The sequence below is a fragment of the Episyrphus balteatus genome, chromosome 2 (assembly GCF_945859705.1).
Source record: "Episyrphus balteatus chromosome 2, idEpiBalt1.1, whole genome shotgun sequence".
NCBI lineage: Eukaryota > Metazoa > Arthropoda > Insecta > Diptera > Syrphidae > Episyrphus > Episyrphus balteatus.
Window position 1 is genome coordinate 6,410,669 of NC_079135.1, and position 25,707 is coordinate 6,436,375.

The 25,707-nt window shown below is 30.3% G+C and overlaps 1 protein-coding gene across 31 annotated transcripts in view; it reads right to left on the reverse strand.

The window, feature by feature from the left end:
- LOC129909002 (protein elav-like) overlaps positions 1–25,707 on the reverse strand; it is a 353,561-nt gene that overhangs the window by 136,321 nt on the left and 191,533 nt on the right. For 28 of the 31 annotated variants that reach the window (XM_055985912.1, XM_055985910.1, XM_055985911.1 and 25 more), the window contains exon 3: positions 10,742–10,798. The exons of the other annotated variants lie outside the window; for them this stretch is intronic. In XM_055985912.1, the coding sequence (XP_055841887.1) occupies positions 10,742–10,798 (57 nt within the window). The remainder of the gene's footprint in view (positions 1–10,741; positions 10,799–25,707) is intronic. 31 annotated transcript variants of the gene reach the window in all.

Here is a 25,707-nt window from a genome sequence, read left to right on the forward strand (position 1 = left end):
CATGTAAAATCGAAATTAATTATACAAAAAAATAAAATTAAAAATGAAAAAAAAAGTAGATAATTCTTAACCGAATACAAAAGCAAGAGACTCTTCTTCATCAGAACGTGCGATGAATTATAAAAATTCTCCTACATATGTACTCGTCGTACTCGACGACGACGAAGAGCAAACAGAAATATTTTTTGAGTTTGCAAGTTGAGGTGTAAATATTTATTTGAGTATTTAATTTAAATTTAATTCTTTTTTTTTCTTTTCTTTTCTTTTAGTTTTTTTATTTTTGTAAGGGAAATTGCCTGCTTAATGGTTGAGTGGTTATGTCGTCGTCGGCGGCGGTATGGCACCCTTGGGGATAATCATGTATCTTTATATAAAATTTTGTATCTTTTTTATGAGTTTCTTTTTTTTCATTGAATTTTACCAAGCATATGATTGATTGATTTTGACAGAGAGTTATTAATGGTGCAATTCGACACATAATCGCGTTGTTGTTTTTTTTGCTTAATTTAAGTCTTCTTCTTTTTTTGTGATGTAAAAAAGCATTTTTCGATAACATCTATTGTTGAATCGATTTTGTATTCACACAAAGTTTGTGTTTTTGTGTGTTTTGACAGTGACAAGTGAGGACGACTGCCTGAGTTATTTCTCCTTTGCCTCAAAAAATTAAAAAAAAAATACTAAAATTGGTGTCATTGCTGCTGTTAACTAAAATCTTCTTTTTTTACCCAACAGCAATGTTTAATAAATTTACATGATAAATAACTAAAATTTTGTTGGGCAAGATGTTTTCTTTTTTGTCGAAATTGAAATGAAACAAATGACTTGAAGCATTTTTAAACTTTCCTTTTTGCATTGTCATGTTGTTATTTTTTATCAGTTTTTTTTTTAGTTTCAAAAATAAGTTTCACTTTCTTTTCTAACCTTTTGCAAAAGGGATTACGTAATTTACATTCTTTATGAGACTAAATATCTATTATTAGAAAAAAAACTAATAGAATTTATAACAAAAGGGTGAAAAATCTAGATCTTGCATTGTTGTGATTACATTTTTAACCTTTGGTCCAGGCACCTAGTGGACTTGCTTGTAATATTGACTTTCATGACATTTATAAATAAAAATCAATTTATATTTTTTTTTCCTTTTCTCTGGAAGGTATCAGCACCTCTTCGTGATTTGTATCATAATTGATTTAATTAAAACATTCCATCCAGGTCAACTGTGTAAGGACAGCAAACGGAGTTCCTGAAATTATTTATACATACCTCCCCTATCAAAGAGTTCAGTGTAATTAAAAATGATTTTCGTAGAAATCTAAATCAAAACTCAGTTATGGTGAAAAATTGGATTGCAATTCAATTCCTGTGAATTTCAGGATTCAAATTTTTTATAACATTTTGCGAAATTAGTGTTGTTTGAAGCTTTGAAATTCATAGCAAGAAAACAGAAGCGAATAAAAATAGCAATATTCCATAAAAAATGAAAAACCTTTCAACAATTCACAGAAAATGAGATTAAATTTCTTAGAAGTTACAAATTAAGTGTTTTACATATTTTTTCAAAAGAAGGTACCTAATAAACGTGTTTTCTATGAAGTTATTATTAAAAGTGTTTCTTGGTAACTAAAAAAAAAAGTTCCAAATATGGTTCGTTTAAAAATGAATTTCTTTTTTTACAGCGGTGTAATTCACACTGTCTTTTACTGAAAAATAATGAATGAGAAGTGAGATTTGTTAAAAGTTTAAAGCTTATTTAGCATTTCAAGTCCTCCATTTACCTGGAAGATTATTCTATAGTCTCACAGAATGAACAAAAAATTAACTACGTGAAGTCTGAAAGTAGAGTGCATTAATTGTGAACGATTTGACTTTCACACAGGATTTTCGTTTGGTAGAATTCGTTGAGGGTACTGTTGCTAAAATAAACTAGTGACATCTCATCAGACAACTGACCACAAAGACGACTTTTAAGTAATGTACCTATGAGTACAAGTACCTAAAGTACAACAATCTTGTACTTAAAACATTTTAAATATGTACGAATTCAATTGAAAATTCAAAAAGACTCCACTATAATTGGTACATTAATTTATAATATCCCCAAAAGTACTTCAGACTATTAAATTGAAAGTACTAGCGTATGTCATAACAGTACTGTTTTTGTACTTTGTACTTTAATAGTATGGAATCAATTACCTTGGCGATCACAAGCTACCTATATTTGATTAATTTTTATTAATATTTACTTAAAATTCTTTTAAAGTACTTTTTTATTACTAAAAGAAAAATTTAAGTGCTAAAAATAACAAAACAACTTACAGACTTGAACAACAATGGGAAAGCAATTGAGTACAACTTTAAAGTACTAAAAAATTAATTTATTCCCCATTATTAGTATTAAGAGAATTATGAGTACAAGTACAGTACTATCAGTACCGGATATTGTACTCTAAAACTCAAGTAAGGCAACATTTTGTTCTACTTGTGTTACAAACAAAAAATAATAATATAAAGAACAGGGTCCTTCTGCTTAAGATGAAGTTCAGTACGAAAATACTTAATAACCTTACAATTCAAACTGAATTTCATATTCATGATAATTTGAAGTTATTATTCTTGGGTACTAAAAAAAAGCATGAGACAATGTTTTTTCGGCAATATCCGCAAGATTTTGGTTGGTACTCTATACCTACTTACTCATTAGCATGAATTCATTAATTGCATTTAAAATAGTGTTTGAAAAAAAAATCTTTTAGTAGAAACCATTTCAGTCACATATATTTATTTGTTTCTTGATGAATGAAGTAATCAACCATAGCAAAATAATCAAGTGCTTGTTTTTAAATCACCCTGTTTTTCAAGTAGATTGAAAATAATTAATTCAAATAATTCCTTCGGATTCACTATTTACCTATACTCAACTCAGCCCACTTACTCGTAACTTACGCTTTGAAATAAAATAACCCAAGTCCTTCAAAATAAAGAAAACACTTGACTGACATCAGAGGATGATCAAATTGAATTGCATATCACATTCTCGTTTATCCAGTGCTAGTGCCGCATGCTTATAGACATTTTGCTTAACCTGCATTTGACATCGTCAAAGGACTCTTCAGCACACACTTTTACAACACACACTCGACAAATTTTGTGTCCTATTAGGTACATATCAGTGTATGCACTAGTACTGTGCATGATTGCATCGCGCAAGGCCATGATATCAATCATGGTAAAAACTAAAGTGGATTTAGTGGCAGGAGCCAGCCAGGACATATCAGAAAGGAGGGGGTGGGGAAAAAGTCTGATGTATCGAACACATTGTAAATTGAACGCACATGCTTGGCAACCATCGAATCGTTCTAGTTTGAAGGACTAAAAAGAGTTCGAAAGAGAGATAGGATAGAGACAGAGTGGGCGGAGGGGGGATGCGTGTAAAAAGGTGATGGGAATTTAAAATCACAGGAAATGTTGTATATACGACCGCACCCGGTTCCCACCTATTTAGGGTTCGGCTCGGCTCGGCTGAGAAAACTGCACATTGTGCAGCAATTGATCCGAAAGAACAACGCCCGTCCGTTTGTCCGTTGCTCTTCCGTAACGTTCAGTTCGGTCGTTCGCCTCCAATTTCGGTTCGGTCATTCGTTCGTTTTTCGGTCCTCTCTCGTGTGTTATCGCACTGAAACAGAGAAATAATTGCTGAAAATTAATCATCAGAAAAATGTCCTTCCTCTTCCAATGGAACGAAACGACCGATAGGGACCCACTTGTTCGTCGTCCATTCGAGTCGGAGCAGGATGATTTTCGAAAATTGATTGCGAATTTTGTGGAACGAAATACGCTAGGCTACCTTACACGCCATCTACTCCATCTGAATTGTGCTCTGGAGAGCTGTGTGTATATTGGCATAGGTAGCTGGAGAATGGCACAGAAGTGTTACATTGCATTCGCCAGAGACTAACTGCTGGGTTGATGATGATAATGATGATCATCACGATGATGAGGACGACAAACGCAGGCATGCATATGTATCTGCAATGGCACTCTGTTCTATTCAAAACCTTCTTCCAATCCCTTTCCCCCCTTAAGCTCTCAACTTTACTACTATGTCAATATAGAATCAGATGACTGCGATGACGACGACGACGAAGAGCTGACGTTGATGAGAATCGCTTTTGTGTGCAGCACTTCTGGATCAAGGATTCCAAGAATGGGGCTTGGATTTCCAAGCATTTCCTCATTTCAGTTTTTCACTTTTTTTTTGTTGTATTTTTGCTTTTTTAATATTTACTGATGGAATTGAAAGTTGCCTTGGATACTATGAGAGAGAATGTCAACACTTTTTGTCGACTACCAACGACGACGATGAGAGAACTGTGTTGTAGTATGCAAGTGTGCACAGTATGCAGCTCACTGTGAGGATTGAGGATTGAATGTTCCGAATGGAGATGTTTCCTGCGAACTTTGACTCTAATCAAAATTGCCAGTTCAGCTTGTGGAACAATTGATTGGGTGTACTTTATTAGGGAGATTAAGTAGAGACAAAAACGGGGATAGAAAGAGAGGAAGAGGGAAGTGGGATGTTGTCAGTACAGTGATGAAAGAGAATAGCACATGAACAGCAGTTGACAGGAGAGGAATTGCAAAAGTAGGTGAATAGAATTATTTTCTTCTATTTTTTTTTTTCGTTCGAATTTTCATCTCTCCCTACACTGATGTCGTCTGTCTGTAAAGTAAATTGGACACAAGAGGAGGATATTAAATCGATTTGAATTGCAAGTTCTCTTTTTTTTTCTATACGAGGACAATAAAATGGTGAGCGAAGAAGAAAAAAAAATGCAATTTATGGTTTTTGTCATTCTGTCATTCAACTTTTAACGACACTTGATGGAATTTAAAAAAACTGAATTTACCGATGGAACCTTTTTGGAGGAGGTAAAAAAAAACTTCAACAATTCGTCTGAAAGTTATGGACGAAAAATTAAGACTTTTGATAATTTGAAGTTCGAGAACAATCATTTCTTTCTTAGAATTACTTAAGAAGTCTAAAGGTCAAATTCTTTTCAATGAAATAACTTTTACATCAGTCCTTAAGTTGTAAAAAAAAAACACCCTGTTTTACAGTCTAATTAGGTTTTAGTACCATAAAAGTAATTAACAGGATTTTCTTTGCATTTTATTGTTCTTTGAAATCTAAAGTATAAAAACACTAATTTGCGTTACTGGTCTACAAAATTTTGTTAAGCGTTTGCTAATTTTTTTTTTAGCTGAAAATGTCGATTTTAATATAATTTCTGAGAATGGTTACTAGCTTTTCTAATGGTCAACACTTTGAATTCAAAATAAGTCAAAAATACTAAGAAAACATAATTTACGTAATATAAACAAATACGTCGTATTTTTTTTTCTAGATCGCAAAACAGTCATGAAAAATATTCAAACATACACAGATTCGATATGACACAGCATATTTATTGCATTTCCTTTCACATCAAATTAAAAAAAAAAGAAAAAAAAAACATAAGTTTATTGTAAGATCATATTCATTTGACATGAAGTGACATAGCTCATGTGGCACTCACAATCTTATAATTAACTGCCAATTAAAAAATGTTCATATATAAGAATGAACATCTCTGTGAGATGTTTTCAAGAAGAGTTTTGTTTTCTTTGTTTGCCATGTATAAAACTTAACAAACTAACACAAAAAAAAAAGAATTAAAGAAAAATAAACGACTTGAACGAACCGAACCCTTTCGCTTTTATTCTTTGTTTCCTCCTCATTTTTTTCCTGAAACACATGTCCGACCTACTGGACATCATCCACTAGATACTCGATCTGATGCGTAACTTGGCAAAATTATAACAAAAACAAAAAACAAACAAAAAGAAAAACAAAAAAAAAAAATAAACACACATCGAATGGAATGTCTATTTACTTCATCATCATCATCATCATGATTATCATGGATTGTCTTCATCTTCATAGTGCGTTGTTCTTCTTGACCACCATTTAACTTTATCGTCGTGAGTCGAGTCGGTCGTATGAATTAACGAAAATGAAAATAAAAAAAAAACCTCAACTCGCATCTTTTTTATACACAAAAAAGTAAAGATACACTCATCGAATAGGCTGAACAAAAAAGAATTGCCAATAAAAGAAAATAATACAAAAGTAAGGAAACAAAAATGAAAATAAAAACGAATACAAAAAACTATCTGATTCGTTCAACGTTGTAGTCAAACGAAGGCTGGTAAAAACAGATATAAAACGAAGAATTTTCTTCATCTGAAATCTGTAAATAGAGTTGCCAAGCTTTGTACCTTAAAGAAGGTATCTAAAAATGCACACTGATCCAAATAAAATTTTTGAAAAACTGAAATTCTACTGAAAAACTACAATATCCGAAATGTCTCAAGAATTTAAAGGCAATGTTAGGAAAATTGACACCGAATTTTGGGCAAAAATAGATCCGAAAAAGGCAATCTTTTTTCAAAATTCTTGCTTTCTATATCGGTAAGGGGAAAGATAGTTCAATCGAAACCCAAAACCGATTTTTCAGTATTTTATGTTTGATTTTCGGGGCTCCTAAAATTTCAAATTCGGGATCTATCGGAATTTAAGGTTTTTAAGGTTATACAAAATTGTATTTTTGGGTTTTTTAATTTTCAGGATTTTTGGGTAGAGTTGATTTTTTTTTTGGATTTCATTATTTTGGTGTTTGCAGAAATTAGGTTAGTTGAATGGATTTGAGATATTGCGATTCCTTATAGTTTTTAAGATCTTGGGAATTTTTATGGGTTCTGGGTTTTTCAAATTTTGAAATTTTGGACTTATATGTAGGACTTAGGGTTTTCTAAATTTTGGAGTTTTAAGGGTTGTTTTGGGATTTGCATTATTTTGTGCTAATTGAATGGATTTTACATTTTGGGGCTTTCGAATTTAAACATTTTGGTTTTGGGGGTTTTCGTGGTGTTAAATAAGTTATTTCAATTTTTTTTTTGTTAAGTTTGCATTTTGATGGCAACTCTATTACATCTGTCGCCGTTATTGTATGTATAAATTTTTTAAACAAAAAAAAAAAATCTTACTCTAAGTTGCTCATCATGAGATATGAGTAGTCTACGACTTGGTACTTTTGATTGTAAATGAATTTGACCTCGGGTGCAATTTATTCTGTTTTTTTTTTTTTTTTTTATTTTGTATGTATTTTTTTGTTAATGAATAAGAACATATTTTAAATTTTTATTGTTGGATTCTTCTTAAAAAAATTAAATTCTTCTTTTTTTTAGCTTTAAAGTGAGAAGTATAATGTGTCGGGTATTTGGCACTTTTTTAATTGAGAAAATTGGTTAAATAGGGTATACGTATATAATAGTAATTGGGACGCGTGATGAAATTAAAGCTTAGGCTTGTTTTTTTTTTTTGTTATATGTTACGATTGAGATTTTGGTCAAAATCAACATAATTATTATTATGCTCGAAACAAGTCCCAAAAAAGGTCATTTAATTGATATGTGTCACAGCCAGATTGTATATTTTTTTCTTTGAAATTGTTCGCCATAAATGAGAGTTGAATTAATTAAAAAAAAATTTAAACTCATGATTTTCTTATTGGAAAGACGCCTTAATCGGGAAAAATGTCTGAAACATTTATTTTTTTCTCTTTGTGAAAATCATGTACCTATTTAATTTTCGATTTTCAGATTGCGTCACAAGTAAGTGATTTTGACTTAACACCTGTTGGAGTACCAGTTTTTGGAAAAAAAAGTATATTTTTCCTCATACATAAAATAATGTGCAATTAAATCAATTTTTTTTTCTTTAAATAAGACGATTTCGTGATAAAAAAAAACCCTATATCAATATTGGTTTTTCTTAAATCAAAAATCTTTATACAAAAAATACCCTCAGCGTTATGAGACATTTTAAAGTCAAAAATCTTCATAAAATAAGAAGAATTCTTTACCCAAAAATACCATTAAGTGTTATGACACTCATAGAATGTAGCGTATTAAAATTTTTTAAAGATTTATCATTGCAAAATGCCTTTCACCTCTGGAACCCCGATTTGGCACAAAATTTGCTCGATTTCTGCTTGTTGAAAATACATATACAGGCATTTTTAAGAGGGTAAAATACTAGACCCTTGGTATCTAAGAGCAGTTGCGCTACTTAATTAAGACAGGTTTTTACATGGAGCAAATTTTCGAAAGGTTCTATATTTTCTTCATCGGCAGAGATATTAAAATAAATGGATCCTCATTAAAGACTCGATTTATCTATATCAAAACATTTAAGTACCTTATAAGAAAAAAAAAGTAATAACTCCTAATAAAACCCCTAAAAATAGGCCGATCATAAAACACACTTGAACAAACTCCCAATAAAAATTTGAAAAGTTTGAACAAAATCACAAATGCTCTCCTCTTTTAGAAGGACGAACGACTAAAAATATAAATCCCATCTTCTTTCATATTTTTCGGGTGTTACAATTCGTTAAACACATTTTAATTATCTTTTAAGTGGAAAAAGGAACATTTTTCTTGGGAAAATTAAATTCCAAATAAAAAAAAAATCACACTCCCCCTCAATCATTTTGTAAATATTTTTTTTTTTTTTCAAAGAAAAAACAAAGACAGAGGAGGAAGAGAAAAAAAGGACGAAATAAAAAATTAATAACAACCCAGCAATCTTTTTCTCATTTTCTTTTTAAAAAATCCATTAGGTAGAAAACGGGTGAAAAATTTCATTATTTTATCCTTTTCATTTTCCAAAACGAAAAAAAAAGGAAAAAAATAAAAAATAAAAGGATACTTCGCTTCCAATTTCGCATCAAAAAGATAAGCATTTATGAGCATTCTTTAGGTTATTTTTTTTTTTTTTCATTCTTCTTGGCAACAAACCGGAAGACTGCATCTTGTATGTCTTACATAGTTGCTGTATATAAGTCCGCCGAAAATGAGATATTTTTTTCAATAAAGCAAATAGTGTTCTTCACACATAAAAACTACTCACCCTTTACCCCCTTTCCCCTACTCTATCCCCACCCACAATGTGCCCTTAGTGCCGGTAATGCACATACTCGTAAAGACGACAATTTATCGAGTAGAAAAATTAAGCAGCAAGGACGTTGAAATACAAAAAAGAAGAAAAAAAGAAAATGGAAGACACTCTCGGCGACGACAACAACGAAGAACGAACGGCAGCAACGAGCGTTGGCTTATAAAGTCGACGAACGAAAAAGAGTGTTTGTATTGTATTTTGAAGATATTTTGCGCTCAAAACGAATCTGCAATGAAAAGTCATGCGGAAAATTGGCTTTTTCTCTTCTTCTTTTCGAATATAGACCTTAATCATTTGTCGTCGTTTGCTGTGATGCGATGTCGGTATTTGTAGGGTGATTGAGGGTATCTTTGGGAGGGAGGAGGAAATATCTAACTCATCCTTGTTTAGAATTCTGTGCCTACGTTCTGTAACTTAGTCGAGAACTTCTCGCATCGAAAAATTGTGAAACAAAAATTCCATACGTTTCTCTATTTGGAAAAATAACCTGTGTCTGTATCTCGATGTGAGAAGCAACCCTATAAATTTTTTATTCTATTGGAATTATTGGAAACTGTCAAAAAAAGGGAAAATATTTTTACCTTTGGCCATCAAAGGTCATAGACATAGTTTTACAAAAAAATTTCCCGAGGCTCGGTAGTCCGAAGGTAGGGCAGTCGGTCAGCGGGTGGAAGGTACCGAGTTCAAGTCACGGTTGGGGCATGAAATTTTTTCTTTTTTTTTTCTTTCATATTCTTTTTTTTTTATTTTAAAAATTTAATTGATACAAAAATAAATAACCGTGAACACTTTTTCAGAACTAACATCTCACATTTAATACAAGAATATCAATTTTTTTTCAAATATCTTACTTTCTCGCATCCTTTTTGCTTGTGAGTAATTTTGGCAGTTCAATCGAGAAATTATTTCGATAATTTTCTTACAGACACAGTTTTATTCACATTTTTCCAGTCTTTCAAACATTTTTATTCCGAAATGTTTCAAGTCGAGAAAATTTTGTTTATAGAAACAAGCGAATGTGAGAAAATGATTTTTGTGTCGATTCACATTATTTTTGTTCCGATTTGCGTGTTTCATGCGAGAAATTTCTCGATGCGAGAGTTACAGAACGTAGGCACTGATATAACCCGTTTATCTGTTTTTTGTTTTTTTTTTTTTCTTTTTGTTTTGGAAAAAAAAAGAAAAAACATAAAACACTAAAGCTCAACGCGCGCGAGCTACGCTAACGCTCCTACTCTTGTATTGTCTACGTCATTTTGTGTTATGTGCAACAATAATGGCTATCGATAACAGATTTAGAGCAAAATGGGATGGGAATTGTGTTGATTCAAGCACGGAAAACAGCAGCAAGCAAACGCCAATGATGATGAAAATTGAGTTGGATTTATTGGAATATTTTGTTGATTTTTTACGAGATTTTTTTTGTTGAATTTAAGTTTAGATAGAAAATGAGTATCTAGAGAGACGAAATGATTGGTAAATTACTTTATCGGGAAGCTATATTGATACTACTGATTGGCCAATTGAAAAAAAATGCGATGACAGAGTTTTGGTTAGAATGGAAGAAGCCAAGAAGTACTTATACATACAAATAGTAGTAGAAGGACGTGCGGATAGAGATATTATTTTTTTTTTCGTTTTTTTTTTTTTCTTATAAAAATAATATTTCGTGATTCTTACAGTTTGTGGGTATCCGAAGATGGGATGATATTTGCTGCTGGGATTAGAGATGCTTACCTGAAAGTAAAAAAGAAAAGAATTTGAGATAAAAAATTTGTTTAAAAATCATTATTAATGGATTTTACATTTTTGAAATATATTTAAATATAAGGAAATATTTTTCATTTGGGATTTTTGGGATTAGACCCATGTATCCTTATATTTATCTTTTTAATCAATACTGGCAAAAAGGTTTGTTATTAAATAACATTGCGAAATCTTAAAAGATTTACATGAATTTTGGGTTGGTGAATACGACAGTCAATTTGATATGGAAAACCTTTGAAAACCTAAAATTCTTGAAATAATAATTGGAGGATGACCCTCATCGTAACTTAATACATAGGCCTTCACTAAAATCACAGAAGAATTGGGGTTTAGTCTGTAATATTGTATTAAGGCTAGTACATGAAAAAAATAAAGCACTCTTAGATGAGATTATGCCTACACTAAATCGCACCTGCTTAAAACAAAAAGATTTCTTATTAAAATAAATGGAATTCGTATAAATTCTGTTCAATTTAATATTAACTTTTTATCATTTTGATAAGTATTTTCTTTAATAAAAAGATTTTTATAAATTCTATGTGCATGCTAAATGAGTTGCAATAAATTTTTTTTTTTTTCTAAATTAGAAAAACAACCTTCTTTCTAAATTACAATAAATAATATCATCGAATTTGTGTATCTCATAAAATTTCCGTAGATTTACAATTTTGTCAATAGGAATTTTAAAGACTATCAAAAGGAGTCGTCTCGGATACAAAAAATAGCTGAAACGAGTTCGTATTTAAAATTTAAAAAAATACAAGAACCAAATATTACTCATACACCCTAGTGTCCATTGCAAATCAATTTTTAGGAGTACAATATAGATTTTTTAAAAACACCCTTTATCTTAAAATGAAGTCTTTAGATTTTTGGTTCTTAAATAAATTAAATATTTTCATTAAGTCTAAATAAATTAACATTAGGTATAAAATATGATTCTAAACTAAAGCCGTTTTAAAGGTTTTGGAGACAAAACTCTTCTATAATAGTTTTCACGTGTTTTCTTTTATCAATAAATGTTTGCCTCACCTTCTTCTTATTACGATACACAATTGACTTTTTCGTGTCTAGATATCAAATTATTGGTACTAAAAATGTAAAAACAACTCATATTGGATTAAAAGAAACCCATCAGTTTTCGATCTTTTAATCCGATTATAAAAATAAAATAAAAAAATATAACCTAACTATATTTTTTAATTAATGGTTCACAGAGTTTTTTTTATTTAATTTTTTTTTGTTCAACAATAAAAAAAATATTCAACTAATTGAAGTCAATAGACAAAGTATAGAGAATATACTCTCATCTCCATTTCCCTTCTAGTAAATTGGCAATTAGAGCCAAAAATTCACTCAATTTTCATGCCTTTTCTATAGCAGACTTACATGTATACAGAAAAGGGGTATGTGTACGTGTGTGCATGTTTATTTTAAATGTATGAAGCTAGTTTATATTGTTGTTGGTCTTTTGTGTCGTTGCGGAAAGTTGACCAGAAACAATTGAAGTCAATTTATATTCATGTGATGATGTTGAAGAGCATCAGAGGCGAGCGACCGAAGAGTGCCAAGTTCTAATGGCATATTAATTTGTCTTTGTTGTTTTTGTGTTAGTGTGTGTGAGAAAGATGGAGTATATAATATCTAGTACATTGTCATCAACCCATCATAAAAGATAATTTACTTAAGCTTTTGAGTAATTTTCCATAAGGACACACATCACACATTTACACACTCACACTTTGTTCTCCCCGTCTTCACCATTATCATCATCAGATTTGACAGCAGTTCAAGCTGAATCAAATAAAAAATTTAATTTTATAAGAACCTCTTTTTCTTGGTATTTTCTTAAAAATACCAACTTAGTTCAAAGACGACGATAATGCCAAGCTATTTTGCTGCTCCTGTGGAGTAATAAGGATAATCATTACTTTTAGTATTTTGCATTCAAATCTTCTCATTCGATCCTTAAACAAAAATTTTCCTCATCAACTTTGTATGAGTGTATAATTTTTTTTTCCATCCTAAAACCCTCTGCACAGGCGCTAGATATTGTAGCTCGTTAAAATCCCATAAAACGTTGATGGGATGGATGGAGGATTAACTCACCGTGAAAATGACATTTTTGGAGTTGCATATAAAGTGTTTTTGTGTTGATTGTATGTAGTAGCAGCAATTGTCGTGGTTGGTGGTTGAAAATGGCGCAACTGTGGCTTTTATACCGGATCTTCATTAAAGCTTTCAAAGAAACAACAGAGCTACAAAAATAAAAACCCTGCCAACTTTGGTGCAGGAGTTTCAAAAAAAAAAAAAACACGATTTGTACACAAAAAAAATTCCTTAACAATGACGAAATTGTGCGAGTAGGAAGCAAAAAAAAAAAAAAAGAAAGGATTTTACCATTCAAGGATTATACGATGGCGGAATATACGAATTCCGTTTTGCTCATTGCTATATGCGCAAGGGAAAAAACAAAAACGGATGTATTCTTTGATGAAAGCTTTTGGTTTAAATATGTAGAAAAGCCGATTTTTTTTTTTGTTCTTGGATGAGATTTAGAAGAAAAACTGATTTTTCTTTGTGTTAGAAATTCTTTTCAGATTTATTCAAATTTAATTTTCAGAAATGCCGAACAATGAGATAAAAATTCAAAATAAGTTGGAAAAGAAGATTCAAATGTTTGTTTCTAAAGAATTGAACTCAAACAAAATAGGAAGAATTATAAATTAACGAATAATTAAAAAATCAATTTAATTGATAAATCATAATTGATAAGGTAATTTTGATAGTTAAAGCTTTGTCAAGGCCAAGACTGATTTTTTAGTTTAGTTTGACTTTCAATTGCGTTTTTAGTATTTTTGCAAATGAAACACGTTTTTCGGAATAATTAAAAGTCGCAATTTTAAATTTAATGTTCTTCTATCATAATTAACAGACAAGAAATAGACGATTTGTCATAAAAAATAAATATTGCAAAATTCATTAAAAATTTTAATAACTTAAGTCTAGTTATGAGCTACACAGGAGTCCAAAAAGTCTTCAACTCTAACGTATAGCTACAAACAGTTAGAACTTACAATTTAATGTGCAACTTGCCATCGGAAACTTAAATGTTCACACCTTTTAGAGAGAAGCCTTAATGAAAATAATGATCATAGTCGTACACTTACATAATGGAACATAAATAATATAATTTCTGCAGTAGCTTTGGGGTCATAACTTCTTCTTTTCTTTTCTTGTTTTTTTTTTTTTTTTATTTTTTTGTTTTTGTCTTTATTGCCAAACAAAATCTTTTTATTTTGTATTATGCTCTGGGAAGTGAAGTAACAAGGTAATAAAACGGGAAAAGAATATTTAGTTTTGTTTTTTTCTTAAAAGACACATCATTCCTTTCCTACTTAAAAAAAAGACTAAACGAATGTTAAGAAACTCTTGGCCAATATTAAATCATGTTTTTTTTATGGTCGACTTTTTTTTGTTTTATTTTATTATTTTTGTGTTTTAACGGCAACGCGGTGTTGCATGACAATAAATACTTATAAAGGCAACAAAATGACAACACTTTTTGAGACATATAAAAACTTAAACAATTATAACGACTAAAGTGTAATAATTGTGTAGATATAAAAATGGTTAAAGAAGCGGTGACAAGGGTTTTTTGTCTTTTTGTTATTATTCGGTTTATGTTTTGGGATATAAAAGTTCATGACCATGGATGGAGAATAAAGTTTAACGAACCTAATAATTGTTTTGAAGAAGAAAAATTAGAAAGTTAAGAATAAGTAGCTTTTTGTTAACAATTTATGACAAGTTCACGCATTGAATGAAAATGAAATATTTATACCAAATCGTTGATGTGAATTTATATTATATAGAGATGTATTCTAGAAAGTCGTAAAGCGATAATAAATAAATATAATTAAGAGCCGATTTTTCCATCTTCTAATAAACAGTCAGTTAACTGTTCGACGAATAAATTTATCAGGCTTATAAACAATCGGATAACAACATTGAATTTTTCAATCAAAAATAATTTATTCTACAGAATAACAAAAAAAAATGTCAAATTCAATAATATTCAAAACTAAACGTCTTTTTTATTTATAATTGTTTTTGTTTTCTTGTGTTCCTCTGTATTCTTTGTCAAAATTATTTTAAAGCAGCTTTGACAATTGACACAGTATTTTTATTGATATTATTCCTTAGAATAATTTTTATTCGTCTCTGAAAGAAGCAGATAGTTTAATTCATAGGAATAAGCTATATCTGCCTGTTGAAAAAATGATTTTTTCTCTATCAGGAGAATAAGTACTAACTGACTGTTTAACTGACTGTTGAAAAATTGGCCCTAAAACTAATAAATTTCAACAGAATTTCTGACGAAAATAGTAAATTAAAGCTTAAATTTCAGCAGTTACAAGTAAATCTTAGCAGAAACTGATGAATTTTATTCAAGACTGAAAGTATTCAGCAGTATTTGTAGTTTTTTATTAAGTATCAGCTCAAAATTACAGTTAAAACTGGTGAATTTCAGTCGACATTAGAAAATATCAAATCTCACCTAATGTTTCAATATTTCATTGGTAGGTAAAAGACAAAATTTCAATCTCCATTTAAAAATTTCAGCAGAAATTGAAAAAAATTAAACTGAAATAGGTAGGTAAATTTTGCTGAAACTTCAAAATTTCAGCGGAATCGAGGAAATAAAAAAAAAAATATGGTGAAATTTCAACACAAATTGGGAAACTAAAGTCAGAAAATTCAAATTAAACTGCTAAATATAAATTCAATTATATAAATTTCAGCAGAAACTGATAAATCAAAGTCAAAATTTTTGTGGAAACAATAAATCTAGGAGAAACTGACAAATTTTAGCCGAAATTTCAGAATTTGGAAATTTCATCGCAATTAGCAAAACTCTATAAAAAATAATAGATTCCATCCGAAAATTTCAACAAAAGTTAATGAATTTTCGCTAAAACCGATAAATCTCAGTAACAACTTCAAAAGCACTGCAGAAATCAGCCGAAAATTCTTCAAAAACTTAACATTTTCAACCGAAAGTAGTTAAATCCAACTAAAATTGATAAAACTCAGCCGAAACTTCAAAATTTATGCAGAAAGCAATACATTTCACTGAAGAACTTAAAAAAAAATGATCAATTACAACCGAAAGCCGAAATATTACCTGAAATCAGTAAATTTCACTAAGCTGGTAGCAGACTTAAAACTGAAATGTAACCAAAACGAATATTTTCAAATTGAAAACTATTTTTGAGACTGGTTAATTTCAGCGAATACTCTTCTATTAAAAGAACATTAGATTAGTTTCTCTTAACTGTTCATTTGTATTATTTGTATTATAAATATGTGGTCCAAAAGTTTGGTCTCATAAAATGTTTTCATTTAAATTTACATTTTCACAACCTTCTTTTTTTTCGTTTTAATTTTCTGAACAATTTAATGTAGGCAATATATTTCGAAACATTAAGTAAATTGCATTAAATTTAGCTATAAAATTAGTTTTATTAGTTAAAAGCTCATTAAAATCTCTCAAAAATAAACCACAACAGATACCGATAAAAATGTCAATATAAATTGACTTAACATTGATGAGAGTACGATTATAATGAGACTGAATTTAAAGAACATTTAATTTGAATAAAATACAAATAACTAAAAACAATAAAAACAATAAAACTTATACTTATTTTTTCTGTCAGCTAATCACTTCAATCAAATTAAATGTCACAAAAAAAAATCGACGAAAACTTGAATACCTCCTCTTTTTTTTTTCTAAAAATAATTTACGACCAAAAATCCTAACAAAAATGTTTAGGCCAATAACCGTCATCGAACACCACACATAATGTCTTTCGATAACCTTTGATCAGGCTTTGGCCATAAACTAAAAAAATATTTAGGAAAAAAGTCCTTTTTTTCTCCTTTCAACACAAAACAACAAACACCCTCTTGCATTCCAGGATATACACAACCACAAATCATTTTGTTAAAAAAATTCATAGCCAAAAGGCATTTTCAAATAGAAATGAACTTTCAACCAAACAAACAGACAGATAGAATGAAAAAAAAACCTTCATTTAAATAAAATACCGATTCATTGTTGACGCATAACAAAAAAAAAAAAAAAAAAAAAAATGAAAAAAGAAAACACCCACAAAATTGATCCGCAATTTATTCCCCATTTAATAAAAACCCCCTAAAGGGATCATTTCGTATCAAATAAATATCCAAAAGGAAAAAAAAACGAAGAATGTAGTTAATTAAATTAAAACAAAATTGGTTTTTTGTTATCAAAAATATAAAATAAAAAAAAATTCAGCGAAAGTCAAAAAATCTGCAATATAACCACCAGTTCCAAGATAAACCAAAATAATCTTTTTTTCCTTTTTGTACCATTTTTCCGAGGATGAATTTAAAGTATCCTTGATGATATTATGAATCTATACACAATTTTGAAGGAATTTGTTTCATTTTTCTTTTTTTGTATGCGAAATTTCGAAATTTAAAATGCAAATCCTCACATGCGAAACGATGATGATGATGATGATTACAATCTCCTTTTTTTTCCATTTTGTCCTTATCAACAATGGAAAAAAAAAAAGAAACGTCCTTATTTTAGATGAGAACACAGCACGCACATTTGTGGATTCGTAAAAAAAGAGGAAAAAAAAACTCGTATCTCTGTGTACACAATTTAATTTAACATAAATCACCCAATTTACGCTGATTTTGTGACATAATGGCAATTGTGGTGCACAGGAATGAAAAACTACAACAAAAGGACGATGAGATAGGAAGGAGTTTGGGAGAATTGTGGGGCCGCCGCCGTCAGGATATGTATGTGTTGTGTGTGTGTTTATATGCCTGCGCTCCCTTGGGAAAGATTTAAACGATTTATTAAACGTCCAAGTGGTGTCGTGGTGGTGATAGTTAGTAGGTTACTATATAGTGGTGGTGGCGGTTATTGAGGGTATATTGGCAATGGCGGCATCCGGTTGGATACTTTTTTACTCATTTCTTTTTTTTTTTGTTGAATTGTTGGTTACAATTTATTGGCAATTATTTGTGCCGTTATGTTCATATTTTTTTTTTATTTTCTACCACAAAATGATGGCATTGTAAAAAACGTCAAAGGTAAAAAGATAGAAATTTCCCTCTGTCCCGGTTTACAAATCTCCTGGTGTGTCACAGTTCGAAGGACGAATTGAAAATATTTATGTATATATCCTCGCAGGTAGGAGTCAGTATATCTATTTCTATATACGGGAAACGATTGAATTGGATACTGTGATGGAAAATTAATATGAAAATTATGTTGACCTGAATTTTTTTTTTGAATTCATTTCATTTTATTAGCTTTACTGGGCATCCAGATGGGCATAAATGTTAGGTACAAAAATATTTTCTACTTGGATTAATTAATTGGGTTGATGCAGTATTCAATTCAAGGGACTTATTTTATTCACTCATGAGTACTCAAGCATAAAATTGAAAAAAAAAAAAAATAGAAGCAAACTCGGGTTAAGTGCGAGGCAAGACTATAGTTTATGTTAAAATATCACAGAATATGAAGCAATAAAGAAAATATTATTATATCTTGACCTCTTGTGACCAATTTAAACAAAATCATAACAAAAATATACAATCGGATCATTAATTTTATGTGTACTTTCTATGCACACCAATATTTTCTACCTAGGGTTTGTTTTTTTTTTTTTTTTTTGTTATTTTTGAAGATGATGATGATTTGGTTGTTATACAAAAAAAAAAAAAATATATGTATTTGTAGGGTGTGGCTGATGTCTTTGAGGCTCATTAATTTGATGATGATGATGGGTTGGCAAACTTGTAAGACATACCTTTCTTTATTTTGTGGGCTATTTAATGATGTTTCTTGTTTCTTCTTTCTCTCAATTTTTTTTGGGTGGGTAATGAAAAGATTGTTACTTGTAGCGTGGGCGATGATTCAAGGGCGGTTAAACATCTAATCTTAATCTTTTTTTTTTGTTTGGTATTGCTAAACAGAATTTATTTTTGTATCTCTATCTATGATTGGAGGATTTTTTTTTTAAATATGGGTAGATTAGAATTTCTGGTGCTTAAACAAAATTATTAATTAAAAATAAAACCCACGCAACAATTTATTTTAATTAGAGCTTTCTTTTGTAATTAGGGTTTATCTCTCTAATCAAACAAAAAATAATGAATGAATCGTTTAGGATGCAAATGCATTTTTGTTCATAAATTAGTGATCACCGTACTGAAGAATGTCTTAATAAATTCGAATTAAAAAAATATTGAAAAAATTTTATGAAAGCTTACGAGTACCTATGTTTTGTCTAGGAGATTTACCAGTTTTGTCCAAAATTTACCGATTTCGGCTGATTTTTCCCATTAATGTATAAAATTTATTAATTTCTACAGAAATTTCTCTGAAATAAGGGCTGATTTATACTATTTTGGAATGATATTTACTAGATTTTGCTGAAAAATATCAAATTGTGCTGAAATTAATCAGTTTCTGCTGAAATTTTAGACGGAATTTACTAATTTCAACATATTTTTTAACTTTCGTCTGAAATTTACTAATTTTTACAGAAATTTGGAAGTTTCTGTGAAGATTTAGCAGTTTTCGCTGAATTTTTTGGTACAATATTCATATTTCTGCAGAAATATAGGAGTAACATCAATTTTAGCAGATATTTAATACTTTCTGCTGAAATTTTTCAGTTTCTGTCGAAATTGCGGCTTAAACTAACAAGTTTCTTAGAAATTTCGAGATAACGAGTTATATTTACTTGTGTCAACTGCGCACTATTAGTTTCGATGTCGACAAAACACTTGACAAAATTTCTAAACTTGCAGAAAAAAATCAGAATTTTCATAGACGTCCTTCAATTACGTTATCGATTTCAGACGAGCTAACCTAAGATACAGAAGTAAAGTCCATCAAATGCAATTTTTGTCGCGAAAATATACAAATCGATGCAAAATCTTTTAAAATATTCGAGATTTTAAGAAAATTTATGGTGTTCCCCAAGAATGTGCATTTGGTCCAGTATTATTCAGTTTTTAAATTCACGATATACAAGTTTTAAAAGAAGTTATATTTGTTAATAAACAATTTGAAGTTTCGAGACAAAATATAAAAGCGGGCGATTCATTCGTTGACCTAAGAGCTTACAAAAGACTGGAGACTTTCAGATCATTGAGTTGTAGTATTCCTAATACGTTATTCCTACTATGTTGTTTTCTATGGCAAATTTTGAGTCAAACGGTAAGTAAAATAAATGAGGTTCCATAAGGCTGTGTTTTAGGACCATAATAGTTTACTTTTTTCAAAAAAGCATAATCTAATACGTTTTCTCGTGTATACGAAAATGAAAAATACAGAAAATAAGGTTTCATAGCGAAATTGACAAGGGTTTTGATCAAAAATTCAATTAAATCAGAAAACATCTTAAAAAATTCTTTAATTTATGTAAATGTTTTCCTTTTCAAAATCTTCAGATCAAAAAAACCTTATTTAAAGTGGTGTTCTGATAAATTGAATTTTAAGAAAAAAAAAAGACATCAAGTATGCATTTTATCAAATTGTTTTCCACTCAATTTTGTAAACGACAACTCCTTAATCTATGTACCATTTTGTCTTGATGTACAAAATCACAGTTCTTCTTCTTTTGAAAATTACTCTGTAAATCATTCTCCCTCTATCTTTTCCAGGTACATGTTTCTGTCTTTGAAAAGCAATTTCACAAGAAAACAAAAAACAAACAAGAAAAAAAAATGAAGAAGGAAAAAAATAAAAACATTATTTCAAAAACATTTTCTTTATTTTTAGTTTCCATAGCTTAATATTACAAAATTTTGTACCTTTTCTCTCTCACTCTTTTCCTTTTTCTTTGGAATTATACGTAAATATACCTATATATATTTTTATTTAACTTTATTTGTCTGTGTTAAAGAAAAAACTCCTTGAGGCCCTTAAAAATGTTACAAAGTTAAAAATCACGTTATAAACCCATAACTATTCAACTATAATACAACCCCAACACTCTAATACTAAATAAATCACCTTTTGGATGGTCTTTCGAGAATAAAAAAAAGTGAGCAAGCTGAAAATCTCAAACTATAGCCAGCTATAAGTATCTTTGAAGAGCCAGGCAGCAGGATGTATAAGTGAGAAACACACCGAAACGTAAAGGAAGAGAAACACTGTGAAAATAAGGATTGTTATTCTTCGAGATGTAATCACTTTTAAATGTGCTCACCCAGACCATTTTTTTTTCTTCTAGAAAAACTGTGTGAGTGGGAGATTTACAAGAAAAAAACAACCCGTGAGGGGGGTCTACCCTACGATTTGTTCATTCAAAGAATGAAAACTTGCAATCAAAAATGCATTTCCATTGTGCAGCTTTATACTTGCCAGTCTTTTTCTATGGAACATTTGTTTTTTTCCTGGGATTCTACACTGTTAAAAAAAAGAAGAATAAAAAAACTTAATTCTGGCTTTATAATTTGTTTTAAATCCCATTAAAGTAGATTTTTTGTTGAAGGTTGATATTTTTTTTTAATTTTAGGATTAAATTCTTCAGCGCCATAGTTTTTTGAGAATATCTCACCAACGACCTTTTACTAATGCGGAATGGTTTTGGAGATAGATCATTTTAGAATCGAGTAATTTTTTCATAATACAGAAAAAATGAACAACGATTTTAGTTCTAAGCGGTTGAACGTAGGAATATGAATATTATATTCATTCTGTAGGGAATTTCATCGACTACAAAATTGGTCATGAAAGTTTTTCTGTAAAACAAGTCGTAATTGAGATATTTTGGAATAGAGACGATTGCCTTAAATTTAAAACCTTTCAACTTATTTTTAACTCAGTCTGCTGTGACAGCTTTTTATCACAGATAAAAATGTTTCGAAAACAAATCAAATCAAAATCAAAGGATTTTGAAGTTATACAGAAAAAAAAAATCAAACTTTAAATCGAATTATTTCCAAAACAATTGCTCTTAGGTATATGAATATTGTATTCTTTTTAAAGGGAATTTTATCGACTATTAAATTGAATTAGAAAGTTTTTGATAAAAGTGATCTTTTCTGAAATGTAAACCAAAAAAAGTATTAAGTCAGATTTTGTCTAATTTTTTTTTCCGTGTAACCAAGTTCACCCCTTGTCACTGTTCAATTCCCTTTACGAAATAACAACAATATCTTAACTGATGTATAGTTTATTTAAGATGTGCAATCAGGGGTGGTTTTTGCGAATAGAAATCGTTTGCTGCTTCTGACAGAAGTTATACAAGCTTATCTCCAAGGACACTCTCAGGCAGGTGGTGGTGGTGCACCAAAAGGGAGAGTTAAGTTAGAAAATTGTAACCCTTAATCGAGGGGTTACACATTGATTTCTATCCACGCTCTTTTATGTACCCAGCGGGCTATAAGACCTTCATAATAATTACAAAACAAACCCTAGCACACGAGTGTAGCAATCAAAGTGAGGTGAAATGAAAGAAGAAGGATTATTATTGCCATTTGCAAGCAGAGAGAGAATAGCAGCAAGTAAAACTTTTATCATGATTGTTGGCAGTCGTCGTCGTCGCAGCTCTGGAAGGCAAAGCAAGGCAGTTATAAAACCCTTGATATACAATCTCAAGGGTGGTTTACTAAATTTCACGTAAATGAATATATAAAACTGGAAAATTTTCGCCCTAATGTCAAACCCCCGTATCAAAAGTAATAATCATAAGAAGATGTAGAGGTAGAGGTACATATGTGTTTTCACGATGGATTTACGCCCATCGCCATCGCACACACCGTCCGCCCCCTCTCACCCTCCTCCCCCCCCCCCCCCCCACAATGGTAACCATAATAGGTTTAGAGATGGAATATATGGACGGATTTGGGGGATGGGGTTTGATGGAGGTGCTGTTAGAGGGCGTGTATAGGCGTAGGCTGGTACACACGTTTCAGCTCGAGAAACGAAATAAAATAAATTTCCAGCTCAGAAGTTTCAGCTCTCCGTTGCCACATTGCAAGAGACGACGACGACGAGGACGACGGAGAAGATGACAAGGTGGTGCTAACTGTCATCCCTTAGATGAGTGCTCTGTTTCACTTCACTACTTGGCGTTGTTGGCTCAGCAGGGTCTCTCCCCCGGCCTCTGCTTTTGCTTTTGATATTTGTCGTTTTATTATTTTTTATTTCTGAATTTCTGTTTCGCTTCGAGCCAGGGGTTTACAATTTCCATATCTTGTAAATTATTCATGTTTCTATACCAACACAACCTACTACAACCCCAAAATGTCCCGGGGTAGGTATACACTTTTTTTTAGAATGCTCTCGAGGAGTGTGTATACGTAAGTAAGAGAGGCAAGTGTATGTGGAAGGGTGATGCAGAAATTTTGGTTCTCTGTGTTTTTACAAGGTTTTTTTCAGTTTTGTTTTTTTTTTTTTTCTACCATCACCTGGAATATATTAACGCATGTGAATGTTATTTTTTCTTCTCTATCTCTCTGTCTTTCGTTACAGGGTGGTGTGTATTCTAAGGTCTCTTATGATGCGAATATTTATGCTTGAATAAACTGACTGCATAAAGAGCTTTGATTTCAGTCTGTCTGTATACTCGTTAGATAAAGAGAAAGATATTTTGTGGATTCGAAGGTATTTTTTGAGGGAAAAAAGGAAATTTATTCAAAATTCAGTCAGAGTTGTTTCTAGCTTAGGCACGAGTATATGTAAAGATACGAACTTTGGGATAGATACATACATATATCGGAAAAAGGAAACAGGAAAAAGGTCTGTGGATGAACATTTCAAGACCGAAAATGATTCCAGTTTGATACACACACAGTTTTAATATATGTATGGTAGTTAGGAAATATGTGTAGGAATGTAATGCGTCTTTCGAAAGAGAAATGTTGTTGTTTTTATTTTTTTTTTTTAGTAAAATCTAGGTTTGTTAAGGGGGTTAACATATTTTCATCATTTCAGATTTAGCTTAGACCCATAAATGAATTTAAAATTGGATATTTTCTTTTTTTTTCAAAATTCGGGTATACAGTATTTTGAACTTATGGAGATTTGTACCTTGAACCAAAAAAGATAGAAAACGAATTCCATGGATAAGCTTAACTTCTGAAACAATTTTAAAGAAAATTTCACAAAATTAAGAAATTCGACCAAAACAGTTCCGATTTTGGGGAACGCCCTATATTTGACCAAATCCAAGAACTTAAAAAAAAGCTGGGGTACCACAAGGTAGTGTCCTAGGTCCTATCTTGTTTATTTTTTACACGCATCTACATTTAAATAAAAAAAACTCAATTGACGCTTAACTTGCAGTGGGAAAAATCATTTAATAACTTATTAGGTACCGTCAAATCTTGGTAATTTTACTTGCCACTTTTTGGTACCATTACCATTCAAAAATGATGTCTATATTTCATAGAACTTACCTGAAAAGAGAAGAAAAAAAAAATGATATTAATAAAAAATGTCAACGATTTTGGTAAGATATAATAGAATGTTGTGAAAAGGTGAAAGAAAACGCCGAACGCATATTTGAAACGACCAAATTTGATTCGTGAAAATTGGTTCACTCTCGGTAAGGTTATGTAAAATTCAATTACCTAAATATAGGTACTATTTTCTAAATTTATTTTTTTTAATTTGCAAAAATAAAATTTAAAAAGAAAAAAAAATTAAATTTATTTCAGTGTTTTTTATTGTGTTTTTTATAAAAACATTTAGTTATTTTTACATTAACTTGTAGTATATAAATTCATTTTGAAACCGAATTCAACGTTTTGCAAAGCAAATTCATCTCTATTTGATGTATATTTTTTATAAGAAAAACAAAAGATGAATATCGTTTGAATTTATTTTTCAAAATGGTGAAATTATCTATATTTCAAAATCTGTTGAAAGAAAATTGAAAAGTTATAATTTCAATATCCACAACCACTTTTGAACACCAAACGAATTTAAATTGTTTGATGGTTTTTTAGTGACATAATTTTGTTCTAATTTAAGTTCCTAAATTTTTTAAGGCTCAGTTTTGAATTTTACCCATATGCTTCATTATACTCTTAATAGCCTTTGGTAACATGAGTGTATGAATGGACGGAATAAGTCTTTAAAAGTATATTGTCACCCTGTAATTTAAGATTTAGTTTTTATTCATCCTAATCCAAAAGTGTTCTTGAATTTTTTTAAACTTCATTGCATTTTTTTTATTATTCACAAGTGTCCTGTATGTGAAAAACGGTTATACATATATTTTTTTTATTATATTTTTTTCTTATTTAAATTCAAGTTTCTCACCCTCAAAAAATTATAAGGTTGTGAGGTTAATTATATTTTATATATGTATGTGGAGTGTTCACATTTTTTCTCGTGTTATTTTTTCATTTGAAAAGAAAACTTTTGTGTCCTGTCAGAATTTCATTATTCCTCTCTTGTCTTTTATTTTTAAATTACATTATACTACACAATAAGAGTGATGTATAACTGCTGAGAAAGAAGATGCATAAAAAAAAACTTATGAGTTAAAATTCATACAATTTGTATGTCAAGTTCAAAAATGAAGAAGAACTACGAGTATGTGCTGAATTCAGCTATAAAATGACAGCTTTTGGAAACTTTTCAAGGGGTTCTCTTGCATCATAGATGCAAGGAAAAAAAGAAAAGTGTTAAAAATCTAAGAGTTGAAAGAAAGATGTTGAATAAAATATTTAAAAAAAATGTAAAAAAAAAAATAGTTTGAAGAGGGAAATCATATGGATATGGAATTGTACTCGTAACTCGTAATATAGGGCAGATGGAATACATGGGAATGGGAATA